General features: G+C 40.5%; 1 protein-coding gene across 1 annotated transcript in view; it reads left to right on the forward strand.

The window, feature by feature from the left end:
* Window positions 1-2,405: 2,405 nt before the first annotated feature.
* LONRF2 (LON peptidase N-terminal domain and ring finger 2) overlaps window positions 2,406-21,096 on the forward strand; it is a 24,845-nt gene continuing 6,154 nt past the window's right edge. Inside the window, exons 1-9 of the mRNA XM_011969602.1 lie at window positions 2,406-2,518; window positions 8,261-8,383; window positions 10,512-10,655; window positions 11,258-11,459; window positions 11,861-11,954; window positions 12,230-12,344; window positions 15,256-15,377; window positions 16,395-16,553; window positions 20,366-20,528. Of these exons, the coding sequence (XP_011824992.1) occupies window positions 2,450-2,518; window positions 8,261-8,383; window positions 10,512-10,655; window positions 11,258-11,459; window positions 11,861-11,954; window positions 12,230-12,344; window positions 15,256-15,377; window positions 16,395-16,553; window positions 20,366-20,528 (1,191 nt within the window). The 5' untranslated portion in view covers window positions 2,406-2,449. The remainder of the gene's footprint in view (window positions 2,519-8,260; window positions 8,384-10,511; window positions 10,656-11,257; window positions 11,460-11,860; window positions 11,955-12,229; window positions 12,345-15,255; window positions 15,378-16,394; window positions 16,554-20,365; window positions 20,529-21,096) is intronic.

The following is a 21,096-nucleotide window of genomic DNA, read 5'->3' on the forward strand; positions in this document are numbered from 1 at the left end:
AGGAATAGGAGAGAAATCACCTAACTGGATAAATATTTTCTCTCAGAAACTTACAACAAACATATTTTATGTTAAAACATTAGACACACGTTTTAAATTCAAGAATAAGAGAAAATGCTGTCACTATTATTGCAATATGAGAGTATGAGGAAATAGGAGGTACAATGTATAAATACTAGAATGAAAAAGTCAGAGCGAATTGTGCATGACATTCTTATTTAAAACATTCCAGAGAATCCATTGGCGGATTGGACTAATAAGAAACTTTAGCCAAGTGGAAACAGGATACGAGATATCCATTCTCACACAGATTTGCAGCAGATATAACCCAAGCCTAAAAAACTATACTTCTAGGAGCACATTTTTTTTTTGTAGATTTCCAGAAATCTCCAGAGGAGAACTGTGTATTTCAAAATGCATTTAACTGTGAGATTGAGGCACTTTCACCAGTCTTTTAGTTGGAAATAATCTAATGACATGCTAAAAAGGCAGATATCATGAGGAGAATCTAATAGAATTCTATAATGTCTTCTCAGCAATTAAAATGCTCAATTTAAAATCATATGAATTGATGCCAGCATTTCAGAGTTACTATGCGCATTTTCAAAGATGAAATACATAAAATCTCATGTTCGATCATAATTAACAGATGAATATTTTCAGTTGTTTTGATCATAGGAAACACTAACTTGGGAACTTAATTAAGAAAAATGTTATTCCCCAAACCAGAATTCCATTCTTTCATTAGTTTATCTGTATTCCAAAAACGTACTTAAATTATTATCCTTACCATATTTTAAATTGCGTCAATAAGAAATCTGTGAAAATTTTTCCTTCTTGTTAAACAAGTATCTATATAATATCTTTCCATTTGCCTCTTTGCCTACAAAGCCTAAAATATTTACTATCTGGCCTGTTACAGAAGACAAGTTTCTGCCACCTGCTCTAGCCAGTTATCCATACCCAGCCATGTCTCTTTTAATAATTCAAATTGTATTCTTTAACTCTTGCTATTTCTTTCCACTTCTACTTTTTTCTTGTTATACCTTCTCTATGTGACCTATATGTGGTGATGACACATTTATAAGTAGTTACTTTTCACCATGTCTTGGTGTAATGTCTTGATGCGTCAGTTCTCTGGTGCAGGCTTGCTCAGTTACCTACATCAACTAAAAGGAGGCTAGTAGCATTTGGAAAGGACCAAGGGGGTAGTTTGAAAAGAATCAAGGTTGAGATTTTGGAGGAAACTGAAAACGTACATTAGGTAGAGGGATGAGAACACATCTTAGGAGCTCAGAAAATGTGTGGTTGAACTAAAATGCATAGCTGTAGCCCTCCTACAAGGATCGTAGGTGGGCGTAGGTAGAGTGAGCCAGGCCCCACAGTAAGGAAAAAGGCTGTGATGGTTCTGTCTTTCTGAGGTCTGGCTTCCTGCCTTTGCCATGGGACTCTGCCAAGTCAATACTTTGTAGACTGCAAGTCAGTTCAAAGAGAGAGCCAGTTTTGGCTTCTATGTAGCTGGACTTAAGTCTGTGGCAGCGTGTGAGTCATTTTCAGGACCTCTGCTGTTGAGGAATGCAGAGAAAGGAGTTTTTTTTTTCTTTCTTTCCTTAAGAGAATGTACTCTAGGTACAATTATGGGGACAAATCAGCATCTGTAAGTTGTGTAGAAAAACAAATTATGGGCCAGGCGCAGTGGCTCACACCTGTCATCTCAGCACTTTGGGAGGCTGAGGCGGGTGGATCACCTGAGGTCAGGAGTTTGAGACCAGCCTGGCCAACGTGGTGAAACCCCATCTCTACTAAAAATACAAAAATTAGCCGAGCATGGTGGCACATACCTGTAATCCCCACTACTGGGGAGGCTGAGGCAAGAGAATTGCTTGAACCCAGGAGGCAGAGATGGCAGTGGGCCGAGATCACGCCATTGCACTTCAGCCTGGGCGACAGAGCGAGACTCGATGTCTGAAAAAAAATAAAATGTTTTACTTTTCTGTTTCTTAAACATGAATTTCCTTGCATACTTTCATAAAAAATCATTTTAAATCTCTTCTAAAAATACCGAGCTGTAGCAGTAAGAGGATTCAGCCGTTGCTGAATTTATTATTGGAGATGATGTAGCTTGTGTGTGTGTGTAGGAGTACTCAGTGGTACTCCGTTTTTCTTGGTGCTTTTTCAAGTCTTGTTAATCTTCTTCCTGTTTTCCTGAGAGGAGCTGTCAAAAATATACTTCCCAAATAACTAAACTCTAAATATGATTGGAGGGAGCAATTCTTTCTTATTTTGTCTTTATACTTTATACGTATGTATATATACACTTTAATATATGTAATGACATTAAGATTGCTTGTTTTTAAATGCGGTCATTTTTATTGATTTGTGTTCCTCCTGTCTTTCAGCTCCTGATGATAATTCATTATTACTGCTGCGGGCAGAGTTATATTTGACCATGAAGAACTATGAGCAAGCGTTCCAGGATGCCAGTGCAGTCTGTCAGAATGAACCTCTCTTGATTAAGGTATTTGTATGTGTTCGCTTTGGAGATAATCAATGTGAAGTTTATACCATTTTCTTAAAAATAAAAATAAGATTATTGTGATCAGGTACCTGTAGACAAAGTATGTTTCCCTCAAATTACTGTAGCCTACATTTAGCAATCCTTACCTCATACTAAAGCAACCTGATTTAAAAGACTAAATCTCCGACTGAATTTAGCTGAGAAACACAAATTTTGGTTACACTTAATAGAAATTTAGCTGAATAATATGCTGGCTGCATTGAAAAAATATATAAATAAAATCAAATTTTATAAAGTTGTAAGTGAAGAAAAAAATATTTAAAATTGCAGCGTAAATAGGAAGATCACATAATGATCCTGGTTAGCTGTTGGATCCTAATATGCATATGAACAAATCAATGCTATTGGTGAAAGAGGTAACATTTTGTGCACATTTTACACTAATTTTAGTCTCTGTGTTTTGATTGGAAAGGTTTAATGTTTCTCTCATGACAAAAAACAAACTTTGCTGATCTAATAATGATAGCTTAAGTAGTACTTAAAGAAGTTCAAGAAGCCAAAGAATAAAAGCTTTTTCATGAATCTTTGAATGTTAAAGTTTTGAAGAGCTTGTGATGAAATTACCAGCTATAGCATGCTCTATTAGTCAGTGAATAATTAAAAATATTTATTCTGCTCTATTACTTTATATCACCTTTGTTTTAGAAACATTAAAGAGACATTAAGCCAGGTTAGTAGACAAGTTCTGGGAAGCCTGCCCTTTTCCCTCCCACCTGTTTTTTTTTTTTTTGAGGTGGAGTCTCGCTCTGTCACCTAGGCTAGGCAATTCTCCTGCCTCAGCTTTCCGCGTAGCTGGGACTGCAGGCACCTGCCACCACACCCAGCTAATTTTTTGTATTTTTTAGTAGAGACAGAGTTTCACTGTGTTAGCCAGGATGGTCTCAATCTCCTGACCTCGTGATCTGCCCGCCTCGGCCTCCCAAAGTGCTGGGATTACAGGCATGAGCCACTGCGCCCGGCCTCCCTCCCATCTTTTAAAACAAATATTTTCAGGTTAGCTTGAGTGTCAAGTTCAACCTAGGAATAAGCTCAGGATGGAAGCAGATGTTTGTTGGACTAAGCTCAGAAATCTATTTTGTTGCTTGTTTGCTTTCCTATAAAAGAAGTTTAGACTCCAATTTCGAATGCCTTTTCTCCTACGCCTTCATCCATTCTTCTTTAAAATTATGTTTTCAATTGACAAACACAAACTTGTATAATTTATCAGGTGCAATATGTTGATTTGAAACATGTATACACTGAGAAATGGCAAATTCAAGTTAATTAACATATGCGTTACCTCACATACCATTTTTGTGGTGAGAACACTTAAAATCTATTCTCAGCAGTTTTCAAGAATGCAATACATTATTATCGACCATAGTCAACATATGGTATTGTAATAGATCTCTTGAACTTATTTCTCCTGTTTGACTGAAATTCTGTATCTTTTGACCGACATGTCCCCAGTTCCTCTCCCCTGCCACTCTTCTTCTGAGTTAATTTCTATCAGTAATGATCAAGCCTTAGTTCTTATGAATTATAACTATTATTTCTGACTGACAGCAGCCCTGCATTGCCCTCTGACGCTAGATTCCTCTCCATAGTATTATTCTTTGAGCTAAAAACTTGACAGTGTGTCTCTGACGAAAGATAGACTTAATTCCTACAGAGGTACGTGGCTAATTGTAACTTTTCAAGGGAGGCAGCAAATGAATATCTAGTGTATGAGGTGGTATGAGATGATGGCCATATCTGCAGGGTCTGTTGCAAACCTGTGGACCTCAATTCTTGACAGATGCCCAGTGAAGAGAAGCTTCAGCCAAAACGTAGTTTAATAAGTAAGTTGACGATAGTAAAAGATATATTCTAAGTTTATTATTATAAGTAAGGACTGGGGAAGAAGTGCTACTGGAAGGTAAGGCAAGGGGATGGGCAGTAAGTTCACTGAGGAGAAGACTAAGGTGGCTGAGTGTGATCAAGCTGAGATGGAAGCTGGTTTAGAACCAAGCACTTTGAGAAGCACTTCTAGACTCTCAGGAGAGTTGGGTTACAGCAGTGTGTCTTATTCAAGCAAAACTGCCCTTTCAAGCATCCAGTTATGGCTAATATTCATCATGGCTAATGATTCAAAGCTTTTGGAGCAACTGGAGATAAGCCATTGCCAGCAAAATATTTGCCCGTTTGCAGAAATAGATACAGGCACATGATCAGTTTGATCTTACCCACACAGCAAACCTGTAAGGCTTAAAATTACTTAAAAGCCAGTTAATTTATTCAGTTAATAAATATTTATTGACGCACTGTGGTATCAAAACTGCAAATCTTGATTGGGATTCTGAGCACATGTATGAAACACTTGAAACTTTACATGAAGTTCTTTGTGCATAGAAGACAGTATTATTTTCTCAGAACTTTTGATAATCGAAGCAAATTTAGACACTACTGAAACATGAAAGTTGGGCACTTTCACAAGGCCTGAAAGGGGCCCTAGCAACTTTGTATTCTTACTTTTGTACTTTTCCTGACCAGGTGCAGTGGCTCACACCTGTAATCCCAGAACTTTGGGAGGCTGAGGCGGAAGGATCACTTGAGGTCAGGAGTTCAAGACCAGCCTGGCCAACATGGTGAAACCCTGCCTCTACTAGAAATACACACACACACACACACACACACACACACACACACACAAAAATAGCCAGGAAAAAATTAGCCAGGCATGGTGGTGCACACTTGCAATCCCAGCTACTCTGGAGGCTGAGGCAGGAGAATCACTTGAACCTGCAAGGTGGAGGTTGCAGTGAGCCGAGATGGTGCCACTTCACTCCCGCCTGGGCGAGAGAGTGAGACTCCATCTCAAAAAATAATAATAATAACAATTTTGTACTTTTCCTTAAACAACTTTTCAAATGATGTAAGATTCAGGCTCCACCAAAGTGGAATCTTTTGTGATTCCGCTTTTGTGAAAGGAGAATAAGAACATGAGTCAAGCCACATTTATTGTCAACGTAAGGTCCCATAGATGAATCCTGATTGTCTGAAGTGTATTTGAGACTTCAGGGAGCTCAGGGATGAAACTGCTGATTTGTTGTGTAGAATACTCATGTCTTTCGAAATGGCTGCTCTTCCCGAGAGCTGCAAGGTAAGCGATGTGGTGAATAGACAGTTAGCAAACATGAGGAGACATGCTGGTGCTGGAGATGGAACCTGGGCACCATCAGAAGAGTCATGGTATTTAAAACAGTGGAGAGACAAGTGCAGTAAGATAGGACCTGAAAATAGACCTTCACATTTACCCGTTAGTGGCTAGCAGTGTTCTGGAGAAATTTTAGTGCAGAAATAATAAAAATGACAGTAACAGGGGTAGTAGTTTACTTCTGGTAACAGTGAAGGAGTGAAGTAGTCGTGTGAATCCAGAGGGGAAAACAGTTATAAAAACTGGATGAAAAAAATAAAGACACTGTAAAGCCTCCAAAAACAGAAGCTGGAAGAGAGTTTCTAAAAAACCTGCGCCTGAAAGGGATGAGAATTGTGTGTGGGTTTTTTGTTGGTTTGTTTGTTTTTTTTTTTTTTTTGGTCCCTGAGTTCTCTCTATCTCCACAGCTACAGCTGCAAAAAAACAGTACTGGGACAAGCACTCAGCATCACCACCTAAAAGGACCAGGAGTTCAGACTTCTAACAGAACAGCTGACAATTAGGGGAAATCCCTAAAAGCAGAGAAATCCCAGAGTGGATGATTCCCAACTCTGGCCAAATCCTGACTTCCAAATTTCATAGGCATCAGGGAGAACCACAAGGCTTAAAAAGGAGCTGTGGAGGCTGGGTGTGGTGGCTCACACCGATAATCCCAGCACTTTGGGAGGCTGAGGCAGGCAGATCACAAGGTCAGGAGTTAGAGACTAGCCTGGCCAATATGGTAAAACCCCATCTTTACTAAAATAAATAAATAAATAAATAAAATTAGCCACGCATGGTGGCATGCACCTGTAGTACCAGCTACTCAGGAGGCTGAGGCAGGAGACTCCCTTGAACCTGAGAGGCGGGGGTTGCAATGAGCCGAGATTGTATCACTGCACTCCAGTGAGAGAACAAGACTCTCACACACACAAAAAAAGAACAGTCAATTAAAATTGTCTCTGAGAGGGCCCAGATATTATATTTTCCACAAAGAGTCTCTGAAGAAGCTATTATGAATTAGTTCAAAGAGTTAAATTGCAAAGAATTGAAGGAAAGTATGGTACCTTTGACTCAAGAGCAATCTCAACAGAGAGATGGAAACTGTAAAAAATGGAAATTCTGGCTGGATGTCATGGTTCATGCATCTATGCCCAATGCTTTGGGAGGCTGAGGCAGGAGGATCACTTGAGGCCAGGAGTTCAAGACCAGCCTGGGAAACGTCGCAAGACCCCATCTCTACAAAAAGTTTAAAAATTAGCTAGGCAGGGTGGCATGTGCCTGTAGTCTGAGCTACTCAGGAGGCTGAGGCAGATTGTTTGAACCCAGGAGTTAAAGGTCACAGTGAGATGTGATCATGCCACTGCATTCCAGCCTGGGCAGCAGAGTGAGACCTTGTCTCTAAAAAAGAAAGAAAAAAAAATTCTAGAAATAAAAATTATCAATGCTGAAATTTAAAATTTCTAGGTAGGCTTAATAACACATTATACATGGCAAAACAACCAGTGAAATTGAAGATAGATCTATAGAAACAGAAATTATTCAATGCAAAGAACAGAAAGAAAAAAGATTAAAGAAAAATGAAAAGAATCTTGGGAACTTGTGGGACAATATGAAGTGGTACAATATATGTGCAATTGGAATCCCAGAAGAAGACAGAAAATGTTTGGCAAGAAAAAAAAGAAGAAATAATGGGTGAAAAGTTTCCAAATTTAGTGGGAAACATTAATATTAGACCTGAGAAGGTTAATTCAAGTTATAAGCAATGATAAACTCAAATCATAATCAAATGGCTAGGCTGTAAGCCAAAGATAAAAGGAAAGTCTTAGAAGCAGTAAGAAAAATGACATGAAATGAGAATGAGAAAAATGACATACAGGGAGATAATATTTATGGTTGTCATCTCATCTGAAACTGTGGAAGCTGGTTGACATTGGAACAACATATTCCAAGTGCTGAGAGAAAGTCTTTCAACTATATGTAAACCAGTAAAAAAGAAACAAAAATAGTATTTTTACAGATTTGAGAAAATATGGTATTCATAAGATGAAAAGAAAATGCCCTGGGAAATTACTGATCTGTATTGTATTTTGTTTACTTTTATTGTGGCGCTTAGTATATTATGATTTGTATTGTAATTGTTTTTAGTCATGTCTGTCTTAGCTCATGAGACTGTAAACTCCTGGAAGGCAGGAAGATGGTAGTGACCTGTAATTGCTGAATGAATTTAAAGTGGATAGCCAGTTTTCTCCTAGCACATCCCTTAGAACTCCTTTGTGCAGTATATTTCAGGTACGGTAGCTCCTGTGTTTTGACTGTAGATTGTATTTATGAGCTATCGAAGTTTGCTAAGTTTCCAGGGTGGAGAGAGACAGGAGCGATAGAGTCATCCTTGGTGGGTTTTGTTTATTCTATGTAATGTGAAGTTAAAACAAATTGTTTTAATAAATTTGTTCAGGGAAGTTTGTATTCAGGTATGTAATCATGCTGAGTTTTAAACATGTATACTTTGTCTTCGGTGAATCTAGGGACATCAAGTAAAAGCTCAGGCTCTTTCTGGATTGGGAAGAAGTAAGGAAGTGTTAAAGCAGTTTCTCTACTGCCTCGCTCTAAATCCTGAGTGTAACTCTATGAAGAAAGAAGCACAGAAGGTAAGAGTTCTGTTAAAGGACTTTCTCCTTCAGGTCTTGTTTATAGCCTTCATGTCCCTGCTGAGTAACCCTTGCCTGTGAAATAAACAAGAAATATAATTCTGAATGTGCGTGATGATGTGATAAAAAGCCCACGGCAATAATTATAAGGTTCATGCATTGGATAACTTCTAGGGAAACATTATATTTTGTCCCTGGGTAAAGCGGAGTGTTTCGTGAGACAGCATAAACATGCCTCGATTCTGTTGACATAAAGACACATGTGAGACAAGGCAAGGTTATTATAGTTTGTGCAGAAGCTTTATAAAAGACATTATGATATATGTAAAATGTATCAATTCGGCTCTATAGGGCGACCTGTGATTTTCACCAAAGCTTCACCAGCATAGTGCCGAAATATCTGCTCGTTTACCCATCATCCGGTCACACTGAATGTGGAAATCTATCCTGTTAAAAAGCTTATACGATGGTTACCTGGTATTTACTTAGCACTTCCAATGACCAGGAGTTTTTATGTTTTTATGATGCTTCCCTGTTTTAACTCTGTTTATTGTCAACTTCTACCATGTATTTACTCTGTAATTTTTACTTACCTGTCTAGTTCTATTTTCTGGAGCAACAGAAAATGAATCAGTTCTTCCTTGTACAATTCAAACCACATAAGATGTTTGAGAACAGCTATTATCTTTGCCTTAATGTCACCTTGTGGGCCAAACATTCTTTTCTCACAGAGTGGCATTTCTAAGATTTCCTCTTCTGGATGCATTCTAATGTACCCTGTATTTTAGCATCTATATTTGACAGCCACGGTTGGTAAAATTTTACCTCCACTTGTGTTCACATTAGGGGCATGTTTATTTTTAAGTACCTAGCTCATCTTTTTTTAAAATAGGAACTTTATAGCAACGTTATTTTTTATCTTCTCTTGTGCAGTTGAATGATGTTAGTCCTGTTCAGTTGTCCTGACAGTTGTTCAATTGACCAGTGTCACTCATTGGTTTTTGGCCATCATTTCAACTTATCTAAATAATATTGCATCTTCAGCCTGCTGTTCAGCTATCCCTGCCTGCTTTGTCCTATATGGAAACTTCCTAAGAATCTTAAAACATGTCTCAACTGATTCTCATAACACTTTTCTGAGAAAGTCAGCCGAAGGTCAAAGAGGTGAAGCACATTCACCAAGGTTCCTGGATCAGGATTTAGGTCTTGTGGGTTGTTGTCTACCTGGAGCTTTTTCAGACATGGTGTTTTCCCCTGGGCATTCTATGACTGAAAGATATCGTGTATCACAGAAGGTACCGAAAACAATGTTAGCCTGTTCACATGGAATGTGGCTCCATCTCCAGCAGCTCTGCTGAGGCTACTCAGAGCTGGGGCTGAGGACATTGATGACCCTGCTGAGGGTGGTGGTGTGCGTTGTTACAGGGCCATGGATTCTAGTGCATCCACCTTGAACCACGAGGAACAGTGGAGGGTGGGAGGAGTCTTCGTTTAGGTTTCAGTCACTCCTGTCTGCTTTCCTCAAACCTTGGATGCAGCTGAGGCCATGAGGACCACAGGACCATTCGAGTGTCTGCTAGAACTGGGTGTCAGCTAGAAAGCCTAACTGGCCATTGCTGTCCACCCTTCCCCTGCTCCCACCAATGCCACTCCCTGGTTCTTGAACCACAATTATGGCCTTTCCCTCTCTCTTCCTTTAAAGTTCTTTACCTGGTGGCTTTTCTGGTTCTCATAAATAAAACAGTTCTGTATAGTGACCTCAGCCCTGTGGGTGATCACAGCTTAGATTTAATTCAAGGCCCCCAGCAACCTTTACACTACCTTTCTCTCTTTTCTGTGTGGCTTTTAGGGGAGATTTTATGTAGTGTGTAAGGACCAGGTAGAAGGAAGTGGTAATGCTTTTGTCATTGGGAAGTGTAAGACGGAAAGGAATTGGAAGCTAAAATAACAATACATTGACTCTGGTTTCAAAAATGTTTGGATTTTACAAGGTTGGCAGTTAAAATTACTCTTTTCACGTTTTAGGCTTATTTGGCCTCTTAGTTTCCTCTGAATCTATAAGACACACTATATTTTCACAAAAGTGTTTTAAAATATATATATTTTTCTTTTCTTGGCAATTTTATAGGTAATGTGTGAAGTGCTGTTTTCAGCTACAGAAAATGTGCATGAAAATTTAACATCTTCCATCCAAAGCAGATTAAAGGCTCAGGGTCACAGCCACACGAGTGCCCAGGCTCTGCTGGAAAAAGGGGATGCAGGGAGCTCGGAGGTATGACGGGCATGTGTTTGTCAGGATTCTCTTGATTAAGCTTTATGTAATTGCTTCCTTTTGAACAGTTACAGATTATTCACACATTATGGCATTACGTTAGTTAGACATATTTCTCAAGACCAGTTGTAGCTCCTTAACCTGGGAGTTGGAACTTTTACATGAAGTCTGTGGAAGTAATGAAAACGATTAAAGATTGAAAGAAGCTTTGGAACACCACCAAATCATGCAAAATGGCAGGAGACTTGAAGTTATTTTGGCTTGGAGAAAATAAAGCAAAGGGATGATTTGAATATGACATATGATTTTATGTGTGTACGTGTGTGTGTGTGCGCGCGTGTGTGTGTAGACAGACAGACAGACAGATTGCATATGAAGATAACTTTTCACTTTCCCAGCTCAGGAAGAAATTATCCTGTATTTTACTGTGGAAAGAATGAGGCTCATCTTAGAAATTAATAGATGAAACCAATTATGAAGGAAGAGTATAAGCCCCCCCTTTTTTTTTCCCCAAAGATTTCTAGTACAGGCTACTGCATTCTTTTTATCTTATGCTATGATTTCTTTAATATTCAGGATTCCTTTTTTTCCTACTTAACCAGAATTCATCTGAGAAATCTGATATGCTTGGAAATACCAATTCTTCAGTTTTGTATTTTATACTGGGTCTACACTTTGAAGAGGATAAAAAGGCGTTAGAAAGCATCCTTCCAACAGCACCTAGCGCTGGCTTAAAGAGGCAGTTTCCAGATGATGTGGAGGATGCACCTGACCTGAACGCCCCTGGAAAAATTCCCAAGAAAGGTCAGTGAACTATTTTCATCAGGCAGTTCTGTGACTCCAAAGTGATAGAATGCTAGCTAGTATTCAATATATTTAAAAAATTTTTACACCATTTAATATTAGTAATGAAATGATTATATCAGCTCTAAGATTATAGAGCATTTTACATGTTTTATACTGCAAGGACTTCATAGTCAAAAATAGCAGAGAAAATTTAGCCAAAATTTTAAATTTTATTCATGTTTACCACCATCCAGATAAATTATTGCTATATGCTATTAACTGAACAGAAACTATTTCTGCCCAGTGTGATTTGTTACATTGATACAACACGTTTGGTCCAGAGGAAATACATTTCTTGCTTGGGTGTTGTTCAGGTGCTTAGGTGTTAATGACAGCGTTTTAAATTTTTTCACATTCAGATCTCTCACCTCAAAGGAGCCCAAACTCTGAGACAGAAGAAAGTCAGGGGCTCTCGCTTGATGTAACTGACTTTGAATGTGCCCTCTGCATGAGGTAGGATGATACAGAATCCATGCAACTGTTTTAAAACTTCAGCCTTTCTGAAATGTATACCAAAGTGTAATGGGCTTTTTATTATCAGGGAAACTATGGAGAGCTCAGTAATAGTTCATTTATTTTCTAAAGATTTGAGAGGATATAAAATGGCAGTGCATGCAAGTGTTTTCTAGAACAGTAAGGGGATTGCATAAGGAATCCTTCGAAAACCAGTCCGTGATTTGAAAGTCTGTCCTGGACATTTCTGGCTGAAAACAGATATTTTCTTCCAGGTTGCTCTTTGAACCTGTCACTACGCCCTGTGGACACACATTTTGCCTAAAATGCCTTGAGCGCTGCCTTGATCATGCCCCACACTGTCCTTTGTGCAAAGACAAACTTTCGGAAGTAAGTACGTTTTGGGAAATGACGGGACAGCTCCTCCTCTCATCCGTCGGTGGATGCTTATTCCCTGTCTTGCATTGCTTCCCCCACCCAGTTGTTAAAGAAAGTGAGATTTCTCCAAAGACAGGTCTTTTCTCATCTCTTTGATTGATCAAGAAATACACAAGGAAGGTTTACATGCAGAAATTGCTAAATGTTAAGGAAATTTTTAGGTAGAAATTTTAGTTGAGATAGATTGAAAATAGCTCACATTATGAGCCCTTACATTACGTTCATTGTAAATGTTTGAGACATTGTCATGGTGCACTTAATGTGCTCCAGGAATTCTCTTTTTCAGCTTGAGAGTTTTTCGTAGGATTGAGGACTTGATCATTTCTGACCACTGGTGAGTCCCTTTAGGGCTTTTACCAGTTGTCAGTTATTATTGTCTTTGGTCTGAAATCAAAACCGGTAAAAATCGGGTTCCATGGGGAAGCTATTTAATGATATTTAGCCCCAATATAAACGATTAAATCCATTTACTTTAGGTATGGTAAATACAATGAAGAATATTTAAAAGCTGAAGACCTTCTGATCAATTTCTGAAATAGTGAATCCATGTCAGCTGTATTGGGCTGTGGTCCCATTAGCACCGTTAACTTTCTATGGAGCAAGTCGTATAACATCTTAAGGAGATGGGGAGCATCTTCCTTTGTTTTGCATTCATTAAATGAGACTGATAATATTGCCTTAATTACTTTCCAGAGATTAAATTTATTGAATGCATTTTAAGTAGGATAAAGTTTTTTTTCTTTTTACAAATGTACAGTAAAATTTATTCTTTAAATCTGATGTGATAAGAGGAGATATTATACTTAATTATAACCTTGAAAATTTACTGCCAAAACATTTTTAAAATAACTAGTTACAATTGAAACCATTTTCTAAAACATTGTATGTACATACTTGCTTTATTAAATTGCATGCATACTGAATCTTTTTAAAGTCTTCAGAGTTCTCATAAACATCAATTATTGTGCTGTGCACTGTGTGTCACGGTGGTGGCTGTGTTCTGAGTCTGCAGAGCTGTTTCCTTGGTGGCCCCTGTGCAGTTTTCCTCCAGGCATTTGCTGTCCCTTCTTGCTAGTAGATGCATCGGACCCATTGCTTCTTGTTCTGGTGCCTGCCTGGGCCAGAACAGGTCGTTTGTTCTTACAAGAATAAAACGCATGTATGTGTGAGCCCTGTTTACAACACAGACCTTACTCACTTCCGTTTCAATGCTGCCTTGTAGGGGGCTGAGTGAAGAAGTGATAGCTGGAGGTTGGCGGTAGAATAGAAGCTGCTTAAGTACTGAAGCTTTCTGTGACCTGTTTTCCCTGTATTTCCAGGGACCAGCACATTCACCAGAGACTCTGGAAGTCTTTGTTGAATGAATGAATGAATGAATGATTACATGTAAACTATACATGGATTACTAATGTTCTAGAAATTAGAAATTAGAATACTATAAAATGAAATAAAATCCAAAATTATAGTTTCATCTTTCTTCAATGCAGAAGTCACATCATGTGCATAGGCGACTTTGCACACACTACCAGGGACCTGAATCATCAATTATATATGAATCTACAGAACCCTTGGTTAGCATCATGCCAAGTAGAACACATTTTATTATATTACTCTTCAATAAAAGGACATCATAAACCATTTATTAAATACCTATGTCATATAATAATGACAATTATAAAGCAGTTTTGTGAATGAGGTGATAGCGTGTTTCTCTACCAGTTACCCTGTGATGGTGGTTCTCAAACGTAGGCGTTTCCAAAGTTTGAACTCCTGGTTCCCAGTCAGTCACAGCAATACATGTAGTTTGTTTCACACCAGCTATAGGGAAACCTGACAGTATGCGAAGGACTCACCCAGCCATTGTGTGTTGGAAATATGTGGAGCCGTACCAAGCCCAGAAATACAGCAGGCCACCAAAGAAAGAGCAGGGCCCTGAAGCTCGCCAGGCCTGGGGTCCTTGTATGCCATGGTGGCTCAGCACTGACCCCTTACCCTTTCTGAATCACAGCTTTATGAGCACAGTAGAGAGAACAACCATAGTATTATACTGTTTTCAGGACCGATAAAGCACCTGCAATGGTCCTGATGTGTATCAGAATGTCAGTGAAAAGAGCTACTATATGCTAGTATACATGCCTGCAATAAAACAGTGCAGCCTACCGAACTACTACTCTGTGTGCACACACGCACACACGCATACACGCACACACAGAGTAGTAGTTCAGTCACATTGTGGCCCTTCTACCCACCGATCCCAGCACTTTCTTGTTCAGTCTCCTTCCACCTTCCCTCACATTCAGCTTTAATCTATGGTCCCTCCCTCTCTATCTCAATCCAAAAAAAGTCAACTTTTGCCTTTTGCATGCATCCTGAGTAACACAACAAAGCTAGAAAAAAACACAACATTGGGAAGATTGGTGTCAGTTTAAATTAACAATTTTAAGTCTTAGACTCAAAACATGAGTAATCATTCTTACATTCTTTCTCTAGTAGTTCTAGTTCTTCACTCTCCAAGCTGATCATTGCAAAAGTCTCTCCACTCCCAACATGCCCTACTTCACTCCCTCCCCTCTCACCAACATCAGGGCACTTGGTTGAAAATGTAGATGCTGTCAAGATTGAGTTGCCTCATCCTTTGCCCAGGTGAACGCCTCCTCCTGGCCTTTTCTCACAGCGGAGGGGCTGTCCAGGCTCCTGGCACAGACTGGCCCGCCTCCCTCTCCATCCCTGTTCCTTCTTACCCGCTCAGAGATCCTACCCGCCACCTCTTTGTTCACCTTTTGACTCACGGAAGCTTCATCCTTTAGAGTCAATTACCATACAGTATCATTTGACTATTTTTGTTTGTTTGTTTTTGTTGAAGTTATTGGCAAGCAGGAACTTTAACATAACTGTTCTGGCCGAAGAATTAATATTTCGATATTTGCCGGATGAATTGTCTGATAGGAAGAGAATTTATGATGAAGAAATGTCAGAACTGTCAAAGTAAGTGCTCATGTTGTGTGTCCTTGGTCTTAAGTTCAGATTGAACTTTGTCAACTTCAGCTTCACCTCAGATTTTCTTTTCATGGCAGAGAACTCTCTTGGCGTGTAAATGGAAACAAATGTTAGTTGTAAAGTATTTTTGGAAACATAATTGCAAGAAGTTATAAGAATTTTTTTCTTTTTTAATAAGGTATTTTTACAGTGTTTTAACAAAATTATATAGTTGCTTTTTGTATGTCAATAAGTGATACTGAATTTTTCAGGATTTAAAAAGCAAAGAAGGCTGGGCACAGTGGCTCATGCCTATAATACTAGCATTTTGGGAGGCCAAGGCAGGAGGATTGCCTGAGCTTAGAAGTTCAAGACCAACCTGGCCAACATAGCAAGACCCCATCTCTGTATTTAAAAAAATATTTAAAAATAAATAAAAGGCAAATAATATAAATGTATTTGTTACTGATGAACTGTACACTTAAGAATAGTAAATTATATATTTTACCTCAAAAATTGTTTTAATGTAATATCTGCAAAATGGAGTAAAGTGAAGCACAGTTTTAAAAAGTAGAGAGAATGAGAACTAATACCCAGGATTGCGAATCACGACAGGCTTGACAGTTTTCATCTTTTAAAATGGCAAAAGTTTTGTATTTTAGTAGCGATCTTATCACTCTTCCACTCTTCTATTTAAAACTCATTGCCTTTGAGTACTATGCAGTTTTTGCTTTTATTATAATTTTTATAGAGTGCTTAAAAGGTATAACTTTTCCAAGCAAAGTAATATAATTCAGCATCTTCTCCTTTCTCAAGTTAAATAAGACAGATTGGTCAGGAAACCTGGGTGAGCAGAGAATTTTCATGTGCTATAGTCCTTGGCTTTCTTGTCCCTCTTAGCCTGAGGGTTTTGTTTTGTAGAGGGGAGAGCTGAGGTTGGCTGGCTTTTGCTGTTTTGGTGGCCAGTACTACCCTCTGATCTAACAGCTCATATATCTGAGATAACATGTCCCCTTTCTTCTGCAGTCTGACCAGAGACGTCCCCATCTTTGTGTGTGCCATGGCCTTCCCCACGGTCCCATGTCCACTCCACGTCTTTGAGCCCCGCTATCGGCTTATGATAAGAAGATGCATGGAAACTGGCACCAAGCGATTTGGCATGTGTCTATCTGCTGAGCATGCAGGGTAAGAACTGTCAGCATTCAAAGGGTCCTAATGAAGGGCAACGTTTGACGTTTTTCTTGCAGAATGATTTAGGCTGATGCTTGAAAACCTCCAGTGACTCCCATTACATAGCAAAGTCCAAGTTCAAGGCTGCCCACAATGCGGTCCCATCCCTTCTTTCTAGCCTCACTGCCCACCTCTTCCTTTCAAGCTAGTCCACTGCCGTGCTACTTGCCCTTCTCTTGTGACAGCTCATGCCTCCACACCTCCATGCTTGCCTCTGCCTGCAATTTTCTTTATCCTCATTTATATACAAACAAATCTAGTCCAACTTTTGAGGTCTAGAAAAATTGCGGCTGGGCTTGGTGTCTCATGCTTGTAATCCCAGCACGTTGGGAGGCTAGGGTGGGAGAATCGCTTGAGCCCAGGAGTTGGAGACCAGCTTAGGCAGCATAGGGAGACCCCATCTCTACAAAAAAAATTAAAAAAGAAAAATGTCTATATCCTGCACAAAGCTTTTTTCTCTATCTCTACAGCCAAATCATTTTCAGTCTCACAAAAACACACTATGCTTGGTTTTCCCCTCCCCTCATTTCACGTCTTTGTCCAGAGAGGGTGTTGCAAGCCAGCAAGTTGTTCCCCTCTGTAGACTGATGTGGGGACTCAGGACCCTCCCATCCCTTAGGGCCTTGTCAGCCCTACATGGTCATGATGAGGTCACTGCATCCAAGTGCTAACTGTGGAGGAGGCGCACGTGCTCTTAAAGGACTCTGGAGAAAGGGGGCTGCCTCCTGTTCACACCTGCTGCAGAGGAGCCTGGCAAATAGAGTCCACCCACGTGCCCAGGAAGAAGAGGAGACTGCATTTTTAGGGCCACTCAGAATTTTCTACCATAAATACCTAGGGACAGAGCTTTTTAAAATATGTATGGGACCTTTATGGAGAAAATTCTGAAACTTGAAAGATATTCAAGAAGTTCTGAATCGATGGAGAGAAATGCCGTGTCTGTTGGTGCAGAGACTCGATGTCGTAGAGATTGCGTATCTACCCAGTTCCCCAAATCTAGAGTAATTTCTGTCAACATCTCCAGGAGGCTTCTTCATGGACTTGCTCAAGCTGATTTTAGAATCCGTGTGGAAAAGCAAAAGGCCAAGCCCAGATGTGGCTGAACAAACAGGAGAACATTCCTATAATATCAAGTTTACAAGCCTTAGTAAGTAGACCAATGAAACAATAAGGTAGAGATCCGAAACAGGTCCACGCGTATATGGACGCCAAATTTATAGACAATTGTATGAGAAAAGACAAACTACTCAATAAAGGGTGCCCAGAAAATTAGTGGATAGTCCAAATGAGAGGGGAGAAGAAAACTTTACTTTATGCCATAAATAAAAAATAACACATTTGTATTCCTAATGTGAAATGTGAAAAACAAAATATAAAAACATTTAAGAGGAAATATTGGGGACCGCCTTTATAATTTGGAATGGGGAAAGATTTTTTATACCAGGTGCTGAGAATACATAAAAGAGGGAGAGTTTAGTAAATTAGAATATATTAAAATTTGATTCGTCTAAAGTCAGCACAGTGAAAAAATAAGCTATAAGAGTTCCACCTGCACTGAGAATATAGAACCCTGAAAAGAATGTTATTCCCATCCAAACAACAAGAAAAACAAGAAAAAGCAGATAAACCACAGAACATACACTCCTTGAAGCCATCAGAGAGCGGAGGTTGCTCAGGGTAACCAAACAAGATCCTACAGGGAGAGAGTAGGCAGAGCCCAGGAAGAGACATAAAAGCGTGTAGGAAGAATTCAGCTATTTTTTTTTTTTTTAAACAAATTGCCGATGACCTTGTGTGGGCTGGCATCAGAGTGCAGGTCTGGAGAGCTACACTCACAAAGGGAGTTTGCATCACACACAGGCTCTTAACCACAGATAAGAGGCTCCGTGGTGAGTCATGCCCTGCAGTGAGGCAGGCGTGGAGGAGCTGACATTTATTTGGAGGCCTCTGCTGGTTGCTGGGGGCATTCAGTCCTCCCTTGAAGAGGAATCTTCAGGGCGCCTCCAGGTTCCCCATGCTGTGAATGAGATCATCCTGTTAGAAGCCAGGAAGACAGAGTTTTATTAAGTGTATAAGTAGAGGCATCCAGGTGGCGGTTTGAATCATTGCTGCTCTTTAGTTCGAGGGATGTGTAGTAAAGCTGCTCACCATGAGGACTTTAGAATCACACTGCCATGAATTCTCATTTCGGCTTTGAATCTCCCTGTGGCCTTAGAGAAGTTAATTCCTCTGAGCCTCTGTGTTGTGTGGGCTTGAATTCGTATATATTATAAACTGCTGTGTGTGGTGCTTGGCACGTGGTAGCGTGAGAATATCACTGGGTTACGGGTGATAGTTACAATCAGAGTGTGGGTAAGAGCTGGGGAGAGCTTTGGAATGAGAATAGCCATATCCTAGAGCACCATCCTGGGTAGTACGGAGCAGCAGGGACATGCAGAGGTAGGGGCTGTGAAGGGCTGGGCTGGTTAGAGAGGGTGCAGGAGAGCAGAGGCATTGGCTCAGCAACAGTCTGCAGGGCCGTGCCTTAGGGAGGTCAGACAGGAGCCTGTCCAGTGATCTGAGCAATTCAGAGGGCATCTCTGACTACTTTTGGAGGCATTTTAATGGAACGGTAGGATATGGAGGAGTGAAGGGGAGGCAAGGAGATGAAGGCAGTGGCCGGGGGCTGCTTTCCACAGCACTTTGGTTGGGGAGGGCAGAGCTGGCAGAATTGGAATGAGGTGAAGACCTTGTGGGCAAAGGCAGGAGGGAGGAGGAGCTGAGTGCCTTTGAAGGTGGAGGACTTGCTGCCCCAGCAACCAGCACCAGCACCAGCAGAGGCTTCCAAATAAACGTCAGCTCATCCACGCCTGCCTCACTGCAGGGCATGACTCACCAAGGAGCCTCTTATCTGTGGTTAAGAGCCTGTGTGTGATGCAAACTCCCTTTGTGAATGCAGCTCTCCAGACCTGCACTCTGATGCCAGCCCACACAAGGTCATTGGCAATTTGTTTTAAAAAAAAAAAAAATAGCTGAATTCTTCCTACACGCTTTCGTGTCTCTTCCTGGGCTCTGCCTACTCTCTCCCTGTGGGATCTTTGTTTGGTTACCCTGGGCAACCTCCACTCTCTGATGGGTTCAAGAGACATATGTTTTGTGGTTTATCTGGTTTTTTTTCTTGTTGTTTTTCACATTCTTTTTAGTGTTCTGTATTCTCAGTGCACGTGGAACTCCTATAGCTTGTGTTTTCACTTTGTTGACTTTTGATGAATCAAATTTTAAGTGTGGGCTTGAATGCATATGTATTATAAACTGTTCCATGCGGTACTTGGCACGTGGTAGCATGAGAATATCACTAGGATAAGGGTGATAGTTACAGAGTATGGGTAAGAGCTGGGGAGAGCTTTGGAAAGCCGAGTGTGTGCATGACACCAGCTGGGCAGTCCTGATGTTGCCCCGCCAAGGTGGCTGAGGAGCCACATTTGAGATTTCATCTCTTCCCATCTCTCGACTCCTTCCCAAAACACTAGCCCATTGGAACTGCTAAGGCACAAGTCCTGTCTCACCCGGAGCCCTTCCCCTGCAGCCACCATCACCACTATATTTAGCATCTAACAGAAGCGACCATGTGCACATGTCTCTCAGCGACAGTAACCTTGCTGGTCTGATGTGGAGACACCGTTTTGTGTGGCTTTGTATTCCTTCTGAAAGCAAACCCTCATCCAGGGAAAACTAAAGGCCCCCTGCCTTTTAAAAATCACAGTCATTTCTCCCAACCGTCTCTTCAGGCTTTCAGAATATGGATGCATGCTGGAGATTAAGGACGTGAGAACGTTTCCCGATGGAAGTTCTGTTGTAGACGCGATTGGCATCAGTCGGTTCCGAGTGCTTAGCCACCGTCACAGAGACGGCTATAACACAGCGGACATTGAGTATCTTGAAGATGAAAAGGTAAGGCTTATTGTACTGGTGTATTTTGTAGAGGTCTGTCCTCTTGTTTCCCTCTTGCGTTGTGGAAAAGCTTTGTCAAACTTGTACTGACGATATTACTTAAGTCCTTAATTCATCACTTAAATTTGTTTGTTTGTTTGTTTGTTTTTGAGTCAAGGTCTCGTTCTGTCGTGCAGGCCAGAGTGCAGCAGCATGATCTCGGCTCACTGCAGCCTTGACCTCCCAGGCTCAAACGATCCTCCTGCTTTAGCCTCCCGAGTAGCTGGGACCATAGGTGCACACCACCATACGTGGCTAATTAAAAAATTTTTTTTTGTTGAAACAGAGTCTCCCTGTGTTTCCCAAGCTGGTTTCAAACTCCTGGGCTCAAGCAGTCCTCCCTCCTCGGCCAAAGCGTAGTAGTCCCAAAGTGCTGGGACTACAGGCACGAGCCATTGCCTTCGGCAGTTATTTATTTTCTCAGTGGATTTTTACCTGAGTTGGGAGCTGGTACAGAAATCTCCTTTTAAAAAAATGATCTGGCCGGGCATGGTGGCTCACGCCTGTAATCCCAGCACTTTGGGAGGCC

This window comes from Mandrillus leucophaeus, unplaced genomic scaffold (genome assembly GCF_000951045.1).
Source record: "Mandrillus leucophaeus isolate KB7577 unplaced genomic scaffold, Mleu.le_1.0 Scaffold9, whole genome shotgun sequence".
NCBI classification, from domain to species: domain Eukaryota; kingdom Metazoa; phylum Chordata; class Mammalia; order Primates; family Cercopithecidae; genus Mandrillus; species Mandrillus leucophaeus.